The 18,865-nt window shown below is 36.1% G+C and overlaps 2 protein-coding genes across 2 annotated transcripts in view; both read left to right on the top strand.

Annotated features, from left to right (window-relative positions):
• The window catches only part of LOC136810771 (uncharacterized), a 108,963-nt gene extending 108,091 nt beyond the window's left edge, over nt 1-872 (top strand). Inside the window, exon 77 of the mRNA XM_067067373.1 lies at nt 346-872. Coding sequence (XP_066923474.1) covers nt 346-707 — 362 coding nt within the window. The 3' untranslated portion in view covers nt 708-872. The remainder of the gene's footprint in view (nt 1-345) is intronic.
• Nucleotides 873-6,340: 5,468 nt separating this feature from the next.
• Nucleotides 6,341-18,754, top strand: LOC136810772 (uncharacterized). The gene is made up of 8 exons (XM_067067374.1): nt 6,341-7,400; nt 10,399-10,734; nt 11,600-11,893; nt 12,466-14,703; nt 14,973-15,183; nt 15,677-15,843; nt 17,669-17,827; nt 18,222-18,754. Exons 1-8 carry the CDS (start codon nt 6,341-6,343, stop codon nt 18,581-18,583), a joined length of 4,827 nt encoding a protein of 1,608 aa, XP_066923475.1. The 3' UTR covers nt 18,584-18,754.
• Nucleotides 18,755-18,865: the final 111 nt, after the last annotated feature.

Here is an 18,865-nt window from a genome sequence, read left to right on the forward strand (position 1 = left end):
ATTATTAACTTGGCAATTAGATGTACTACAGTAGACCCTCGCTTATTCGAACTTCTTTCCAGTCCCTATCAAGGAGAAACCCTCTTAAAATACTTTCTATGATTTTGAAGAGAATCTCATGTATGAATTACAGTTGACTCTCGCTTATTTGAACTCCAATTAGTTGAATCTTTCTATAGTTCGAACTTATTCCAAGAAGAGAACATTGTAATATACATTCTATAATTCGAATCTCTCTGCAAATCGAACAAATAAGATTCGAAGTTCGAGTTCGAATTAGAGAGAGTCATTTGCATTCAAAGAATCATTACCCATTACAAAATTTGTGCATTTTTCAATTTATAGACCGCTTATACACGAAGACACAAGATAAACACAAACTCAAAGACCAAACGAAGCAAATCGGAAAGTTCCGTCATTTCATACCAAATCAATTTCAAGCATCAAATAACAATAATTTCGTTCGTTCCTATCTACCAAACGGAGAAGAGTTAAATTTGCAGAATAAACATTTTATAGTGAACAATAGTTTCGTTCGTTCCCATCTATCAAATGGAGGTGAGGGAAATTTACAGAATGAACATTTGATAGAAAGCACTGCGCATGCTCGTGATGACGTGGTTAGTGTGACGTCATCATTCGGCGAAAGCAGTAATAACAATAATGGCGAACTCAGAGGGTCACCTGAATCAAATTTACTGCTTTAAAACTTTATTACTTTCATTCCTCGAAAGTTAAATTTTAGATAATATTTAGCTTTTTCTTAATTTAGGAATATATTTATTAATTTTATTTATTTTTGTAGATATCTTTTGGAAATTGTATTTATTTAATAACGTAAAACAAATTTTAAAATTATTAATTATTGAAAACTTTCAACTGGTTTCTTACTTATTATGACAAGGCCTAAGGACTAAGACCATGTTCACACATTACTGTTCCGTTTCCCTCCGGCATGATTTTCGTTACGGATCGAGTGTGTTCGTATTGATTTTGGAACGTTTTGGACTTAGAAAACGGAGCGATTCCATTCCGATGAAAATAGTGGAGCAAAACCGTTTCGACCTGTTTTGCTTTGAAGCGTCTTCTTTTTTGACGTTTCGAATTTTGACGTTTACACTTGTTTCGGAACCGTTTCGTTTTGGAACGGAACGGAACCGTGACATCTGAACATGGTCTAAACGTTCAAGACAGTTCCGACTAGAGCTAATGAATACTTTTGGAAGGTTGGTTTCATTTTGAATATCACGCTGTTAGCCTACAAAATTTATTTTGTAAAAGTTATACTACTGTAAAAAAACAAAATTATTTAAAAAAATAACCACTATATACAGATTAAAAAAACAAAAAATTAAGTCTAACTTATAGACGATATCGGCTTCACATGAAAACTCAGATTTGACCCCCGAGAATTACCAACAATGCTCTTTTTCCGCGCAAAGCATTGTGGACAATTTTCAGAGGTCAAATATGAGTTTTCACGTTAAGCCGATATCGTCTATTATTCCACAAAACTTGGGATAATATATTGACACATGTGTTTATCTTGGCTGATGATAAATAAACATTTAGAGATATCATAGATTGAAATATTACAGCCGTCCAAAAGTTGAAAGCTCGAACTTTATAAATTATACATATTCAAAGCATTTGGTCTTTGGCATTCGGTCAGAAACACCTTTTCAAAATCAGATTTAATATAAATCTTTGATGGAGTAGATTCCAATAAATCGGACTCGGACTATATTTTAAATGTTTCCTGACCTCGATCATCAAATTCGCTGACACTGAAAATTTTCTAATTGACTCTTTTCGACATCAAAAGTATTATTTATCCGATTATTTATCCCCGACAAAGTACTAAAATAAGCCCATATTTCCTAAAATGCTTGATATACACGTCGTTTTTTTTATTCGATTCTTTTTACTCTTCTTTATTAATTCGTCAACTTTTGTTGATGATTTCAATCTATTTTCATCATTATTTGATAATAACACTTTTTCGACTTCATTTCTTACAGTGGTTTCATCAAATCCGATTTTCCCCGAATTTTTTACTTCACCTCTGCATCCCTTCACTTTATCCTCACTTTTCACTCGAGTATTCCGACTTTCCCGATTCCATTTCTTTATTTGCATCGGATTGACTTTGAGATCCCGATTTCATCGAATGTGAATTCGAATTCGTATAATGTTGTCCCGGAATAACAGGTCGTCCGTTATGGAAATTCGGATCTTTGTAATCTTTCAAAATATTCCAAACCTGAAAAATGGGATTGAGTTTTGATCGATGAAAAAAGGTAAAGAATTGTCTTAATTTAAAGAAGGTTTTAAACAAACTGAAGCCCAGTTTTTAACTGTACATCATCGCATTTAATGATTCTAATAGCGTTCATCATTGTATCACATCTATCAGTAAAATGAAAAAGTGATACAAGTTTCTCTGGGTACGAGGTTGGTTTTTAAATGAGTCTTTTTCAGATCGTCAACAGACTGAGGGCCTACGTTGTTAATTCCAGTCACAAATAGACTCGATAATCGACGTCCAAAGAAACAAAGATAATGGGCCATTCCATTTTATATCCATACAGAGAGAGGGGGGTGGACGAACATTTCCATGGTAATTCGAAAAGAATACCCAGGGGTTAAACACTGATTTTAGTTTGTCACTTTCAGTTATGAAAAGAAATTTTTCAAATTTTGATTAGAAAAGGCTCGACCACCCCCTATATTGAATGGCCCAAATGACCACCGTCAACTTACCTTCGGACCAAAGATGAGGCACAATGTCACCAACGGGTCTAGTAAGATTAAGGAAGTTAACCTTCCTGGATACTCTGAAGAGGGAAACAGGTCTCGAGATTGAGGAAATAAAGACAGTCATGCAAGATCGGGTATTGTGGAAGGAAGGCTACGCAAATTTTCCGACGTAAGTCGAAAGATGATGATGATGATAATGAATGATCTTGAACCGAAATAGGCGTAAATTGTTGAATTTAATTACTGGAGGATCTAGGTTTACCCTCCTTGTAAGGTAGACTTCAACGGCCTGTTTAGAAGGATCAGGGTTGAAGGATATTTTCCATTGATGAGCCCACTACTCATTTATCTTCTGCAAGTCACTGTTCAGCTCTTGAGAAAAGCAAATCCGATCAAGAATCAAGGAAAATAAAGAAGAGTCGTCAGCAAATATTTTGATTAAAGAAATTCTATTTTCGGGGAGATCGTTAATATATACCAGAAAAAAGAGGGGGTCCCAGAATGGAACCCTGAGGGACACCTGAAATATCGGGGTCCATTCAGAGGATTGACCATCAAGAACTACCATCTGTGACCTTCCAAATAGAACATTTCGGATTAAGAAAAGGAGAAGTAGAAATCTCATATGACTTACTAAGCTTGAAAGAAGGCCTTCGTACCAAACTCGGTCAAAGGCCTTGGAAATGTCTAAAAAGACACCTCGGGTGTCTAAGGGTGGGTTTACATCAAAATTTTTGAGGATATCGTGCGTTATGGATAACAGCTAAGATACACTAGAGTCTCCTTTATGAAAACCTGACTGGGAATTTGTGAAGAGTTGATTTTCTTCGAAATACCTGTAGACGGAGTCAAAGATGCATTTTTCATAAATTTTACCAAGAATAGGCAAAAGGTCTATAATTTCTAACTACGCTCTTGCCCCCCTTGTTTTTGTATGCGGTACAACGTTTGCTTTCTTCCATTTATCAGGAAAAATACAAGACTCAAGAGAAAATTTATAATTGTTATCATCTGGGTGAATATGTCATCCCAACCATAAGCTTTGTTTATACCGAGCCCACGGATCAAGGTTAATACTTTATATTCATTTAGAGGAATATTGTCTACCTTAACGGAACTTTATTTGGCGGGAACTAATTTTGACGAGCGGCAAAAATCCTGAAAAGTTTTAATTTTGGCGAGAACTTATTTTGGTGATTGATGATTTTTATTAATTTTGGCGGGAACTAATTTTGGCGAATGACAGCATAAATCTGTTCTATTTTGCCTTATTGAAGATTTTTTTGTGAATTATTTTAGCGAGTGAGCAAAATATTTAATTGTGGCGGGAATCAATTTTGGTGAATTTTGTCTAAGTTCGCCGAATTCGCCAAAATAAGTTCCCTTAAGGTAATCTATTATGGTTAGTTTTAAAGTTTTCTTGTGGTAGCACACTATCAGTGTTTATCAAGGAACCCTGATTGGCAAAAAAATGTATTAAATATATTTGCTTTCTTCGGGACATCAGCAACAAGATTGTTGCTGGTATCTCGAATAGGTGGAACTCTTGTTGTCTTCCTCTTATGGAGAAATTAATCTTTTTCTTTGCATCCCTGACCACCCTTCTACATCTGGATTGACTTTGGGAAAGGAGTTCAAGATCTTCACGTATCCTCCAATTTTTGACGTAACGTTCGTAGATTTTAGATTTATCAAGAAGATCCGTCATCCACGCCGCATCTTTGTTCCTGACTGATATAATTTTGTTTGGCACAAAGTTCGAAAAGATGTTTGTTATAGTATCAGAGAGAAGGAAAACCTGCTGATCGACATTAAGCCCCTCAAAACTCACATTCCAGTCAACCAGGTCCACTACCCTTTAAATAAGAGCTTGCTTGCTCTAGAAAAATCCTATATTTTGCGCTTGTAAGTAAGTGCCAGAGGTATCTTGAAACAATTTTGTCAAAATGAACCGTTACCTCTCAGGCTTATAATTCTACAAGTGGAACACGGGGTTTAAATTTTCTATTAAAATATTGAATTTGATTGAATTCTATTGTTCTCTCGTAAATTCTGTTAGGGTGTTTTGAAGTGTTTTTTTTCAATTTCTTAATGCAGGTTTGTTTTCCCACCGGGTACGAAATCTCGGCTCAATTTGTCAAGTCTGGAGCGGGAGTCGACACAGGGGTGTTTTAAAAAGACCGTTGTTATCTTATTTGTCTTTTGGGGCGGGGGAAAGTCGGAAAGTTTATGGGTTTCCAAAAAAAAAAATACTTAGAACTTAGAAGAAAAATTCTAATGAAATATAATGACATAATAGGATAGTAAGATAATATAAGATAACCCGGGGGGGGGGTACTTAGGCAAATGGAGGTTCTGTATGTGCCGTCCTTAAGGGTACCTTCCAAAGTCCCGCTAAGGGACGGAAAAATAGGAAAATTTCAACTTTTTACCCCCTGAAAAATCGAAACATTTGGTCAAAATTGGTCGAATTTGTCCTACTAGGGGTCGCAGAATTCCAAAAGTTTCCCTTTGTTTTCTCCTTTTTTAGTAAAGCGTGTTTGTTCCACCAATTCACTTTGAGGAAGACCTAGAGTCTGTCTCAAAATAATTTGCAGCTGAGACAAAAATGACTGTAACTTTTGATAGAATTCTAATTAATGCTTGGACTTCGGTAGATGCACGCGACAACAAGCAAATCTTTTCCAGATAATTGTACTTCTATCATGCATACTTCGTTGAAAGTGATCAGAGGTTTGACATCGTTTGACATCGGCTACTAAATGTTTTATCGAGGTGTGAACAACGCCACGCCCATGATTTGTGTCTAAGTTAACTTGACTAGCAATTTTATAATAATCGAATTCGTATTTCCTGTAATTCCCTCAATTCCTACTTTTCTCTTCGCTTCGCAGATAGCGACGAGGTGAGACTTTTCGTCATGGGTCATGGAGTGTAATTCCTTTTTTTTAAATAAAGTCAACTGATCGGGATTTGTATACAGAACTTTCATATCTTTGATAATTTTTTTTTGAACAAAGTTGGCTCCTGTTGGTCGATGATATTTGTCTTCGTTAGGTAGTTCGAGAAGGAGACATTCTTCATTTTGGTGACTGGTTGGATGTTGACAGTTTTCTGAGTGGTACCTTCTTGACAGTGAAGCCGTTTTTTGAATTACCCCGGACGCAATACATTTCTATGGTTGGTTTTTCGGTTTCATTCAGTTCTTTAGCTTCAATAGAGAGTAGGCGCAATCTCCTACGCATTTCAGGTATAAGATCTTCAGTAACGCTTACTCCAGAAAACTTTTCATTCCCTTTCAGAGCTGGTAAATTTCCCAGAAGATTGAATTTCTCGTCTTCGTTCAAGAGGCAGATCAGAATGGGACACTTCTTATCGTTAGAGGTCTTACCCAAAGGGGCAATAGAACAGAACAATCCACCACTCCTGATCAATTCAGACCTGTCACCGTGCTACCCATACTCTCCAAACTTTTTGAACGTTTAATGGCAAAACAAATCGTAGACTACATTGACCAACATCAGCATATAAGCAAACCCAATCTGGCTTTCGCAAACGTCACTCGACCGAAACGTTGCTTATGAAAATTCGAGATGATATCGTTGGTGCAATGAACAAAGGGGAAATCACACTCGCAGCATTTCTTGATTATTCGAAAGCCTTCGACACGGTTGATTATAAGACACTCATAACCAAACTACGAAAAATCGGCTTCTCCGACAAGGCCGTGTTGCTCATGTTATCATACCTCAGCGATCGCAAGCAATTTGTTCAGGTCGACGACAAGCAGTCTGAACAAGGCAATGTTCAGTTTGGTGTACCACAAGGCTCCATCCTCGGACCGATCTTGTTTAATCTATACACCGTGGACTTACAAGACAACGTCGAGGGTGGTAGTACCAACCAATATGCTGACGATACTACAAATTACGAACATTGTAGACCTAAAGAAGTACCAGCCGCAATCATCAGAATGACACAACGCCTAGATCAACTCAAAGATTGGTCGACCGAAAACAATCTTGCGTTCAACAACAAAAAGACAAAGATCATGCTCTTATCGACTTCCAGAATGGGTAAGCTGCACGAGCTCGCTAACCCAACCCATCCGACCTTCCATATTCATCACGCAAACCAATTGATCGAAAGAGTTACCGTATATAAACTGCTTGGTGTCCAGTTCGACGAAAATTTGAACTGGGAGGCTCATGTCAACAAACTTTGTAAATCGGTATATGTAAAGCTATATGTTCTTCGATACCTTCGTCGCACTGCATCGTATCGCTTACGTAAGCAACTCGCAGAAGCACTATTGTTACCGAGGATCAACTATTGTTGCTCGTTATTCTGGAACCTTCCGCAATATCAATTCAAAAAACTTGATAAGCTTCTATGTCGAATCGCATCCTTTGTAACGCTAAAGTATTCAACAACTGAGGATGTAATAAACCTTGGCTGGTTACCAATGCAACAACGGGTTGAATTCGAACTCTTAAAACTTGCCCACAAGTCGATTCATCTGGAGGATTTCCCATCATACCTAAAGGGCTTCCATCTGAGAGCTGCTGGTAGACCAACACGTAATGTTGAAGAGATTGATTCTAATTATGTATGTAATGTATCTGAAAAACTGTTTATTGGTAAGGCAAGTCGCCTTTTGAATGATCTCCCAAAGGTTATTCGGGAAGAGGTTGATTCTATTAAATTTCGCAATTCTTTAAAAAAATATTTATTAGATGTTAGTCTTGCAATATATATTATACAACATTAGTTTATGACACTCGACAAATTCGACATTTTAACAATCACTACTACTACTAGTAAGACTTCCAACCAATATCAAGTCAATATCTCCACAATTCTCCAATCCAAGCTGCATTTTACTTCTAGTTTTGTCTATTTTCTTTTAAGTCTCTAGTCTCCCAAGTTGTCGATAAGATAATAAATAGTTTATTTTCTATATTTCAAATTTAAATTATTATATTTTTAGTACTTCATGTTTAGCCATTTTCAAGCAATCGAGTTTTTTTTACCTTCAATAGCCGATCACGATCTCACTTCTTTTTTTTTCACAAGGTTATTTTCAAGCATCAATCCCACATTCAACAACACTACTTTTGCTCTTCTTTTGTTCCGACAAATAATTATTGTTTAAAATAAATTTTTATTTTATTGATTTTTAATTTATTTCATATTTCTCAATCCAATTCTGATGAATACTGTCTGATACTATACTTAGTCTCCACCATCTAGAATTTCTCCGAGTCCAAAGCCTTGCCTGCAGAGTTATATCTTTCAGAAGTGAATAGGCCTCACTGAAGAGATATATAGCTCTGTATTTCAACTTGCCCAGATAGGGCAGTTGTACAATTTTATCCAAGCTTCAATTTATAATTTTGATCTCAATTGAGTGAATCAACTTTTGGTCGTACGTATATTTTTGCAAATTGAAAATTATATATAATTTTTTACATAATAATTTATTTATTTATTTAGTTTACTTATTATAAATAGGACGAATAGCCATTGAGATATATGGAAGTGCCTGAAATACAATTAATAAATAATAAAAATAATAATAATAACAATATGCTTAATGGTAACGTTTGATAGCGGTTATATCAGTAGAATCGCTAGGAAATTCTGAGCAAGAAGATATAGGTACCTTTTCGTATAGGAGAGGTGTACCCAAAATATAAGCCCTAAAAGTTTGCACATAATCAGGCTTGAAACAAAAGAATTTTGTCACAACACGCTAATTATGCAGATTTTTTATAGTGACAACAAAAGAAACCTCGACATAAACTCCCTTAAGGGCAAGAGACCTGGTATATGACGAGCCGGCCAAGCAAATTTTTTGACAGAAGTTTTTTGAAAAGTGGTACCCTAATGGCAGCACTACTCAATAGCGGTGTAAATGCATCGAAAGCGCTAGATCTACACTTGCCCTCGAAAACCTTTGGTGATAAAGCGCCGTTAGACGTTACTTTTTAAAACTGCAATGGCTTCTTTTACGGGTACCAATTCAAATAGAAACGATCAAAGATGGCAGATATAGCTTGGTCCAGGGATATATAAAGGGCAAACAAGTGAAATATCGAAAGTTGTTTCGAGACGTGACCTCACATTCTATTTCTTTTGTAAACAAAAGTTGATTTCGAGCAAATTTACAATCGAATGTTTTGATTTATAAGATAGAAAACGTTCTATTTATTATAAGCATAAAAACATTCGAAAGAGTATCCCAGCTGGCACACAACGTTGTTTCAACGTTCATCTAACGTTATATGGACGTTGTGGACGTTAGATAAACGTCGGAACAACGTTGTGTGCCAGCTGGGATTAGTAAAAATCTTTTTGTTTGAGGAATGTTTTTCTATTCACTGTATTTTCATTTTTTCAACTACATCAGCCATCAGCAGACCATGGATTTGTAAATCCCGAAGGGGCCTGGAATTATTTTTTCCCGAATTATTTTTTCCCGAGTTATTTTTTCCGAGTTATTTCTTTTTTGAAAACTTTAAGGCACGAAAAAAAACCGAGTTAAAATTTGTCAAATAACTCGAAAAGTTGAAAAGATTGAAAAGAACTCGGGTTATCAATTTTGAGGTGACGTCATAAAAACTGAAATTATAACGTCACTGCAACATAACTCGGAAAAAAATAACTCGGGTCGGGAATTCCAAGCCCCAAGATGTCAAGCTTTTGCTAAAAAGTGTGCCGGGTGAGATAGGAAATCCTACCTAAGTCATGTGACATTACAATATAATTCCAGCGCTTGACCAATCAGAAGCTTCGCAGGCTTTTGGAAACGATAGTAGTGATATTGTTTCCGATATTCACTTGTTTTTGCTTGGAAGAGCTTAAAGCACGACATCTAGGGCTTTACAAATCTATGCAAAACCTTTAAGTTATGTAAATAATGACATTTTCACAAAATATGAGGTGTATACGAGGAGGCCCGGAATCTTCGAGTTAGCAATTTTCGAGTTAGCTAACTGAATGCGAATTCAATAATTTATTTGCAAATATATTTTGAATTTGAGAAGCGTTTTCATTCAACGAAACCGTAATAACTAAAACGTGAAACGTCAGAGCAACGGGTGGAAACGATATAGAAACGGGGGAATCGCCCTGGAAACGGGGAGAAACGATTGGAAACGGGTAAACGACCAACAGTGAACAAAGCTTCTGTTGTATCATTAGTCGGTTCCCGTCGTCGCAAACGCCGGTTTAGCAAAGCCCTTAGGATGATAAAGATGGTAATGTTGATGCTCTCAAACTTTATTTTTAAGGGGAATTCGAATAAGTTTTCATCAACCACGAGAGTACATATCATATCGTAAATATCTTTTTATGCTTCAAATGGAATAAGATAGAATGGGACTTCTTCAACAGAAATAGTAAATAAATAGTTAATAAAAACTATTAAATCTTTTTCGACAGAGTCTTTATTTGTATAGGAGTAGTTATCCAAAACTTAATACACTGGTTTCCCTTATCGTTTATCCACTTCTGGGTTATCCGTTCTGCTAATATCGTCTTTTTCCAGGAGTGAAAAATAGAAAGTTAAAGTTGTAATTCAATTTGAAAATTTGCTTGTAATGAATAATAAAATTCTTGCTTATCATTTCTCAGGTACTCGGAAAGACAAGTCGGACGAACACAAGGCCAATCACCCATCTTATGTTGACCACTCAGGTCACGTGATTAAGCTCCATGGAAACGGCAAACAAAAACATGACAGTCACAAAGATGAACATGTTTTTCATAACAATTTAGCAGAGGATCTAGATATGGCAATGTCTGAACCTAAATGGGAATTTAAAGACCGTGATTTCAGTGTGTCCAATGATCACGATATGAAGTTCAACCATCCACATCACCAAGCACACCATGGTCACACTGAGTCTCATGCAAAATCCAACGCTGGACAAACAAACATGTATGAAGTTTTGACGTCCAAATCGAAAGGTATTTTTTTTCTTTCGTTCGCATTGGGCTCTTCCAGAAAATTATCGTATATGGGGTGGAGGATATATTGGATATTTTGTCCGGGGATAGTGAAAAATCTGCAAAATTTGCCCTGTTTGGGGGGGGGGGCAAACTTGCTCTGTTTAGGGGTAATTAAAACTTTCCAGGGATCAGCTGATGCTTGTCCGGGGTTGCTTGTATGTTGTCCGAGGGGTCAAAAGTCACAATGTCCGGGGGTAAATTTCCTAAAAGTGTTATATCCTCCACCCCCCATATTTGATTTTTTTTTCTGGAAGAGCCCATTCTCCTCTTTTTCATCATTCCATTCCAATTCTTTTAATTTGCTTTTCATTTCCTTCTCTCTCTTATGAAGAATACTATCTAAAATTTAAATCTCCAATGACGCTTTCTTAGGCAATGGACACGTTATTGTTGAAATAGATTTTTGTCATATTCCCTTTTATACAATTGGATTTTTGCTAATTTGAGCTCGAATGTTAAATTTATTTTTTCGAATTAGAGAAAGATTCATATATTTGCAGTTCGAAATAGCGAGAGTCCCAGTCTTCGTTATTTTTCAACACACAGAAATTTTAGATACTTTTGTACACAGATATATCAAACACTAGATAGAGCATCTCGCCAGGTTAAACAAATAATGCATTTTGCTAAAAATAGACCACAGTGAGTAGAAACCTTGATTTACACTGTTAAAGTATTTTGACACTGCTACGACTCTCAAATTGCAAGGCTCAAGCAAAAGATGTGACGTCATTCTATTAAAGATGGCGCTTAATTTTGCTTAAATTCAGGACTTAAAGCTCCATCAAGTGTTCTACATAAGATATCGGTGTTTAATACATAGGCAAACACAGTAAACGTCACAAATCCACCTCAACGAAGGATAACACACTCCCAAAGAAATGCATCAATGGGGAAGGGTGTACCAAACGTCAATTCGAATCTCCACCATTTTTTAATGCACTCCACCACAATGATGTTCCATTCGATTTAAAACCTTATTACGAAAATTTACATCACAGCGATGGAGCGTTAACACACCACCACGGAGGTCTACACACTCCAGGTTTAGGAGGTCATGGAACATACAGAGGACCGCAGTATCCTCCCAATGAGCATCTTGATTTATATCCTTCAGGTATGATGATGAACTCGTTTCGTATTTGGACATCTCTTCAGCAAAGTAAATCTTCATCATAATTCTTAAAGTCAACTTTCTCTAATTCGAATCTTTCTATAATTCGAACTAAAATACTGGTCCTCTCAGCGGACCAGTCGTTATATAACACCCTCCCTAAATCGAAATTTTCTCTGATTCGAAGAACATTTTTGGTCCCATTAAGATCAAATTAGAGAAAGTCAACTGTAATTACAAGCGTCAATTGACGATGGAAGAAGAATCTCTCGAAACATAGCCAAACGTAAATTTCGTGATCCAAACCACGATAAACTTCCAATATGAATATCATCTTCGATAAACTCAAACTTAAGATTCAATTTCAATGAAATTTCAATAAAATCTCAATTTTCAATCGAGCATCCTTAACTCGAAAAAGTTTGTATTCTCCGTAGTGGGTTCGAGTTATGGAGACTCCACTGCATCTCAAATTTTCTTTCAGCTATGTTAGATAGTCAAAATAATATTGTATGTACGGGAACAAGTAGGATAGCGCTGGAAATCATAACTCAACTATTCTGTTCTTCTTCTAGATATTCATCATTCTCCACCAATGGAAATCGACCATACTGATTACTATGATGACGTTGAGCTACCTCACGTGACACCTATAGATCACATGACTCAACAATCTCACGAAGTTTTGACGAGCTCACAATATCACCCTTATACTGATTCAGTAGAAAGTACTTATGGCGGCTGGGCGGATTCTCAGGGTGGTGCACAGTATGGTAGTTCAGTAACAAGTCCCTATGGAGGCTCAAACCATCCTGTCGATCATCTACCCCATCGTTATCCTTCAACGCCACATGGAGAAAGTATTCCACATTTGATTGACCGTTTGACCACGACGCGAAGATGTGAGGGCACGGATTGTAAAGATAAGGTGACGTCATTGGGAACCAATCAAAAGTCACCGTCAGATTTAATTGGCCATCAAACTGAAAATACACGGATCTTAAACCATGTTGTTAAATTAGCCAATCACGAGGCATCTTTGAGTGAAGAATTGACCAATCCGAAGCAAGGAAAATCTAAAGAAACTAATGAAAATTACTTAGGCGGTCACGTGATTGAAAGCTTGAAACTGGGAGCGCAAATTAAAAGAAAGAATGATACGTTGAAACATTTGCAGGAAATTTTGCAGCCAGAGAATAAAGAAACTGTCAGGCTCAGCGGACATAATGAAATGACTCACCATTTGAAAGAAACAAAGAAAATGCAGAAAAGCAGCCAATCGAAAAATCGTCCGAAAATCAATCCTACAAGCCCAAATGTTGTTGTTATGAAGAAACCGAAGGGTCAAGATGCACCGCAAGGTTTGAACAAAGCTGAAGAACTGAAATTAAAACAACAAAGCAAACCGAAACCCAGCAAAGAAACCGATATCAAGAAAATGGATTCCAAAATACCCGATACTAAAAAACCGGATAATGTCAAAAAGCCCGATACTAAAAAACCGGATAATGTCAAAAAGCCGGTAGCGAAAAAAACAAATGGAAAGAAAAAGAAACAAAAACAAAAAGTTTATTTGGAATCGGCTCTCGGCAAAGAAGGCAAGAAAGTCGACAGTTCAAAAGTCCAAAGTACAGCAAAAGTCCAAAGTCAATCGAAAGGTCAAAGTTCGCTACAGTCTCCAAAGAAACCGGAGACAAATTCAAAGAAACCGAGCAACAAACTTTCCGAATCGGGGAAATCGGGTAAACATAAGAAACCTAAACAACCAGCGAAAATCGCGAAACAATCTTCCTCGAACTCAGAAAAAACACCTTTGAAAACGAAAGTGAAAGCGAAAGCCACCAGATTCGGCGATAATAACCGTGATGCAAACAAAGGAACTCAAGCAGTATCAGAAACTGTTTCAAACACTCAGACAGCCGTATCAACCAGCACTGCTAGTCAACAGCAAGCTCAACAAACAACCTCCAGTGGTTATAACCAGGACCAAACCCATCAGCCAACGCCCAATGAACAACAAACCCAACCTCAAGACACACAATACAACAATAACCAGAATCAACCAACACCGCCAAACGCCAATAACGCCGCCGTCACACCTCAAATCCCTTCAATGAAACCCAAGAAACTCTTAAACAAAGCTTTATTGACAAAATTGAAAAGTGCCTCTTTAAGCCAGATGAAATATTTTACAGCGATGACGTCATTGTTATTACATCACATCAATAAGAACGTCAATAAAACACGTCAAATCGCCGTCAATAACCCGTTACTAGGACAACAACCATCGGTGAGTGGGGACCAGCAAATCCAAGACTCTTCTCTCAGCGCGATGACTGGTCAAGGACAGGCTTCAACCACAAACACCCAACCAGGCCAAGACACTTCAACAAATACTAATACTTTACAGAACCAAGGAACTCCGGTTAATACACTTCCAGAACAGGGGAATCCTGCACATGGCTTATCGAGTCAAGGGCAATCTGTCAACACAATGCAAGGTCAGAATCAAAATCAAGACACATCTGCGTTTCCACAGCAACAACAGAACCAACCAATCCAACAACAGCATTCTCAACCATTATCCCAGAATGCACCACTACCAGCCAATCAAAATCCAATCCCCTTCACTCCTCAATCCACTAGATGCGGAAAAAAACCATGCACATCCAGTGAACTTGGTTTGACAAAGGAGGATTTCTCTTCGACAAACAATGGAAAAGAATCTGGTTTTGTCAAAACTCATGAAAATATTTTGCCAACATTCTTTAAACCAAGGATTGAACCCAAGAAGAGACCAGCTACATTAAAAGGTAAACTTTATTAAAGAAGGTTTTTGTACATTAGGCAAACCTCTGATTCACGATATGCACCATTGCAATTGCGTATTGATGGATTTTACATCACTTTCAACCAATCAGCTGTTGGGTCCGTGGAAGACATTGTCCGTGGAAGACATCTAAGTATCTTGCCAAGTACTTACATAACATCTTGCTTGCTAGTTCTTTTCAAGATCTTATCAAGAATTTTGACCAGTCTGCTTCTTTTCATTGAGATTTTAGAAACGGCTTTTTATTTTCAGTGAACAAGCCAAAAGAATTATTCATCGTGCTCGGTGTATCGCACTCCATGTACTCAAGACTCCATTTCTCTGATCTTTTCAATTATGCACTGGATTTGTTTGGACAGTCTCTTGATTACTATGGTTACCAGAGGGCCGCTTTCTTGACTTTCGGAGGGCCGTCTTATTATTATGTACCATTAACCAATCGAAGTGAATTCTCAGTGAACAGGTAAAGAAAAAATTTTTACTTGTTTTTTTTTTTTAATAACCTGTATAATTGCAATGACTTCACAAAACCCTTTTCCTTTTTAATGCAGAAAGTATAGTGCTAGGTGCCTGTCTCTCAAATCTTTTGCTAAATAATTTATCAATCAATTACACCTTCTCACAACAGGATCCGATCCCACTGGAGAAATTGGCAAAAATATCGTCCTCAGTGGGAAATTATACTCCAATTTTTGTCCCCACTGAAAATAATCAAATACTGACAAACATTCACTCTAAAATATTATGCTATTTTCCCATCCCCAATGAATTTTCTGACTTAAAAACAAAAGAATTTTAACCCGCAGCCATAAGAAATAATGGAAAACGGTCCCTATCGAGTTTCCGGTATTTCTACCCCCACTGGCTAAAAAAATCCTACTTGGTCTTTGAGAAGGGGGTGTTCAATTTTAGAGAATAAAGAATTTGGTAATAAAAGATTTTCTTTTTATCAACAGAACTTTGAAAGGTTACAGAAATCTGACGTCAGCATTAAATTTTGTTGTTCAAACAATGGAGCCCCTTAGCAACGGTCGTCGTCAACTAGTCACCATCCTCCCTGATCGTTTCAAAAAGACGGACAATCAAGAAGTCGAGAAAGTGAAAGAAAATTTACAAAAACATGGTAATTTATTTCTTTATATTTAAATGATAAAATCCCACTCACAATTGTCTTTTCAACGAGCATAAAAATTGCAATCTTATTTAAGACTTTTTGGAAAGTTATTCACTTTTGTAATTTTACTAACAGCTTATTAGTAGCATGCTAAATAACTAATTAGGATATAGTAAAAAATAAAGAAAAAATGGAAAAGATAAATTCGTCGTTTACATGACTAAAGGTTAAATTTCAAAATTATTACCTCACAAATTTAGTTTTATTGTGGTTGTCATCTTTGAGATTGAGATTGCCCTTTTTTCATGTAGAGGAATACTGTAGTCAATGTTTTCATATGACAAAAAGGCCAATCTCAAAGGTAGAACAGAATTGTAAGATTTCCAATTTTCCAAGACACTGATTTTGAGATTGAACCTTTTAGCCATGTGGACGACGAATTGTAGTTTATATACAAACTGATATTATCCCGTAACAATTATTCCATTATCATATAACACTCTTATTGCCGACCCAAAAAAATATCAGCGTTTTGATTGGTCGAGAGCATCGAGATATTTGCGATATTTCATATTTCTTTAGTCTGGAAATATGACCGCGTTGACTTTTGGGGGACTGGGTAAGCGGCGGGAGAAAAATCAAAACAAAACAGCCGAAAAGAACTGACCTGCGGAGAAACTGACTTGGGAATCAAAAGGTGGAAACGCAACAAAAATATGTTCAGATTAATTTTTACTTTGGAGTTCTTCCATAAAAGACACTAAAATCAAATCTGATGAACTAAGAATTTATTATAAAACAACTTTTGGCAAACTTGTCCGTGTGATAACCAAACAGTTTTTTATCAATGCATACAAAAAATTTGAGATTCTTGAATGTTTGCCAATAAAATTTCTCATAACATAACAAGGAAAGTGTAATGTCTTGTATTTAACCAAATGACGAGTGATTTTTATAAAAGTTCTCTCCTAATTCTCGTTCTCGACAACAACGTAGTCTACGTCCTTGACTTTTCAACTCAACAATCATTATACATCTTCTTTCTAAAATTCGAAACATTTAGAGCTTGACGATAATTAAGAAAGTATCCAAATTGTTTTGCTGTTGAAAAAATGTTGTTCTTTAACCATTTTTACAAGCATACATTTCCATAATGGGACTCCTTTCCTCTGCTATTCTTTCCCATGGCCATGTCACCGAAACAAAAACATAGAAAAAGACTGAATGTTATCAATCTGATTAATCCATTGATGGAGGGTTTCTTCTCTATCGAAACCATACTGTACATCATCTGCATTTTGAATTATCAATCTAGAAACTTTCAAATACATCTCTAAAAAATCTGCGACTCTTCAAAACAAAACTTCTGGATCGAAAATGATCGAAAAATGTTTCTCTATTTTGTTTTTGTGTGAATATTTTTAGCGGGAAGTTATCGAATGTTATTTTGTTCGAATCTAACGTTCGAATTAGATTTTCGAATAAAAACATTCGAAAGTACACAGAAGCAGAAGAAGGCGGAAGTAAGTTTAAAAACAAAAAGAGGACAATTTTTTTGAGTCGACAATAAATTAGTTATCACATGACTTCTCGTGCAATACTCGATATTTTACTCGTTCCGAGATTTTACCGAGATTTTTCCTCGCCTAAAGGCTCGGAAAAATATTACGGAAAAATCTCGGAACTCGTAAAATATTTCTCGTATTGCACTCGAAGTCATGCGATAACTAGTACATATTACTACAATACACGGATAATAAACGCCTCTAGTCTAGCAGCTAATAATATGACAAAAGACATTGATTAATATATTTGGTCTTATACACATTTTTAGGTTTCGAAATGTATTGTGTTGGTGTTGGTAAAAGTTTCGACAAAGACAAAACCTCCATCAAAATGCTGGCATCTAAACCGATCCATGACCACACGATCAAAGCCTCATATAATTCACTTAATAAAACAATGCCATTGTTGTTCAAGAAATTGTCACTTGGTAAGTGTAGAAAACTGTTGAAAATTATTTTCTATGTTCTGTATTCTAGTAACTTCCTACACATTTTCATACAAAAATGAAAATACAAAAAATTTTCAAATGAAATACAGCTCAATATGACAATAATTTAAAATCGAATATTTTTCTTATCTTACTGTGGCCCATTTGATATACTACTACAGTAAACTCTCGCTTATTCGAACTTCTATTATTCGAATCTTTCTATAATTCGAACTTATTCCAAGAAGAAACAGTCGTAATATACTTTCTATGTTTCGAATCTCTCTGTAATTCGAGCAAATAAGATTCGAAGTTCGAGTTCGAATTAGCGAGAGTCATCTACATTCAAAGAATAATTACCTATTACAAAATTTGTGCATTTTTCAACTCATAGACCGCTTATACACGAAGACACAAGATAAACACAAACTCAAAGACCAAGCGAAGCAAATCGGAAAGTTTCGTCATTTCATACCGAATCAATTTCAAGCATCAAATAACAATAATTTCGTTCGTTCCTATCTACCAAACGGAGAAGAGTTAAATTTGCGGAATAAACATTTTATAGAGAACAATAGTTTCGTTCGTTCCCATCTATCAAATGGAGGTGAGGGAAATTTACAGAATGAACATTTAATAGAAAGCACTGTACATGCTCCTGATGACGTGGTTAGTGTGACGTCATCATTCGGCGAAAGTAGTAACAACAATAATGGCAAACTCAGAGGGTCACCTGAATCAAATTTACTGCTTTAAAACTTTATTACTTTCATTCCTCGAAAGTTAAATTCTAGATAATATTTAGCTTTTTCTTAATTTAGGAATATATTTATTAATTTTATTTATTTTTGTAGATATCTTTTGGAAATTGTATTTATTAATAACGTAAAACAAATTTTAAAATTATTAGTTATTGAAAACTTTCAACTGGTTTCTTACTTATTATGACAAGGACAATTAACTAAGACCATGTTTCGGAACCGTTTCGTTTTGGAACGGAACGGAACCGTGACATCTGAACATGGTCTAAACGTTCAA

This window comes from Clytia hemisphaerica, unplaced genomic scaffold (genome assembly GCF_902728285.1).
Source record: "Clytia hemisphaerica strain Z4C2 unplaced genomic scaffold, Clytia hemisphaerica genome assembly, whole genome shotgun sequence".
Classification (NCBI taxonomy): domain Eukaryota; kingdom Metazoa; phylum Cnidaria; class Hydrozoa; order Leptothecata; family Clytiidae; genus Clytia; species Clytia hemisphaerica.

Coding starts and splice junctions, on each gene's coding strand:
- LOC136810772 (XM_067067374.1), top strand. CDS start 6,341: ATGAAAATTCGAGATGATATCGTTGGTGCAATGAACAAAGGGGAAATC. Junction 15,184..15,676: donor AGTGAATTCTCAGTGAACAG/GTAAAGAAAAAA, acceptor TTTTATCAACAG/AACTTTGAAAGGTTACAGAA. Junction 17,828..18,221: donor GTTCAAGAAATTGTCACTTG/GTAAGTGTAGAA, acceptor TTCAACTCATAG/ACCGCTTATACACGAAGACA.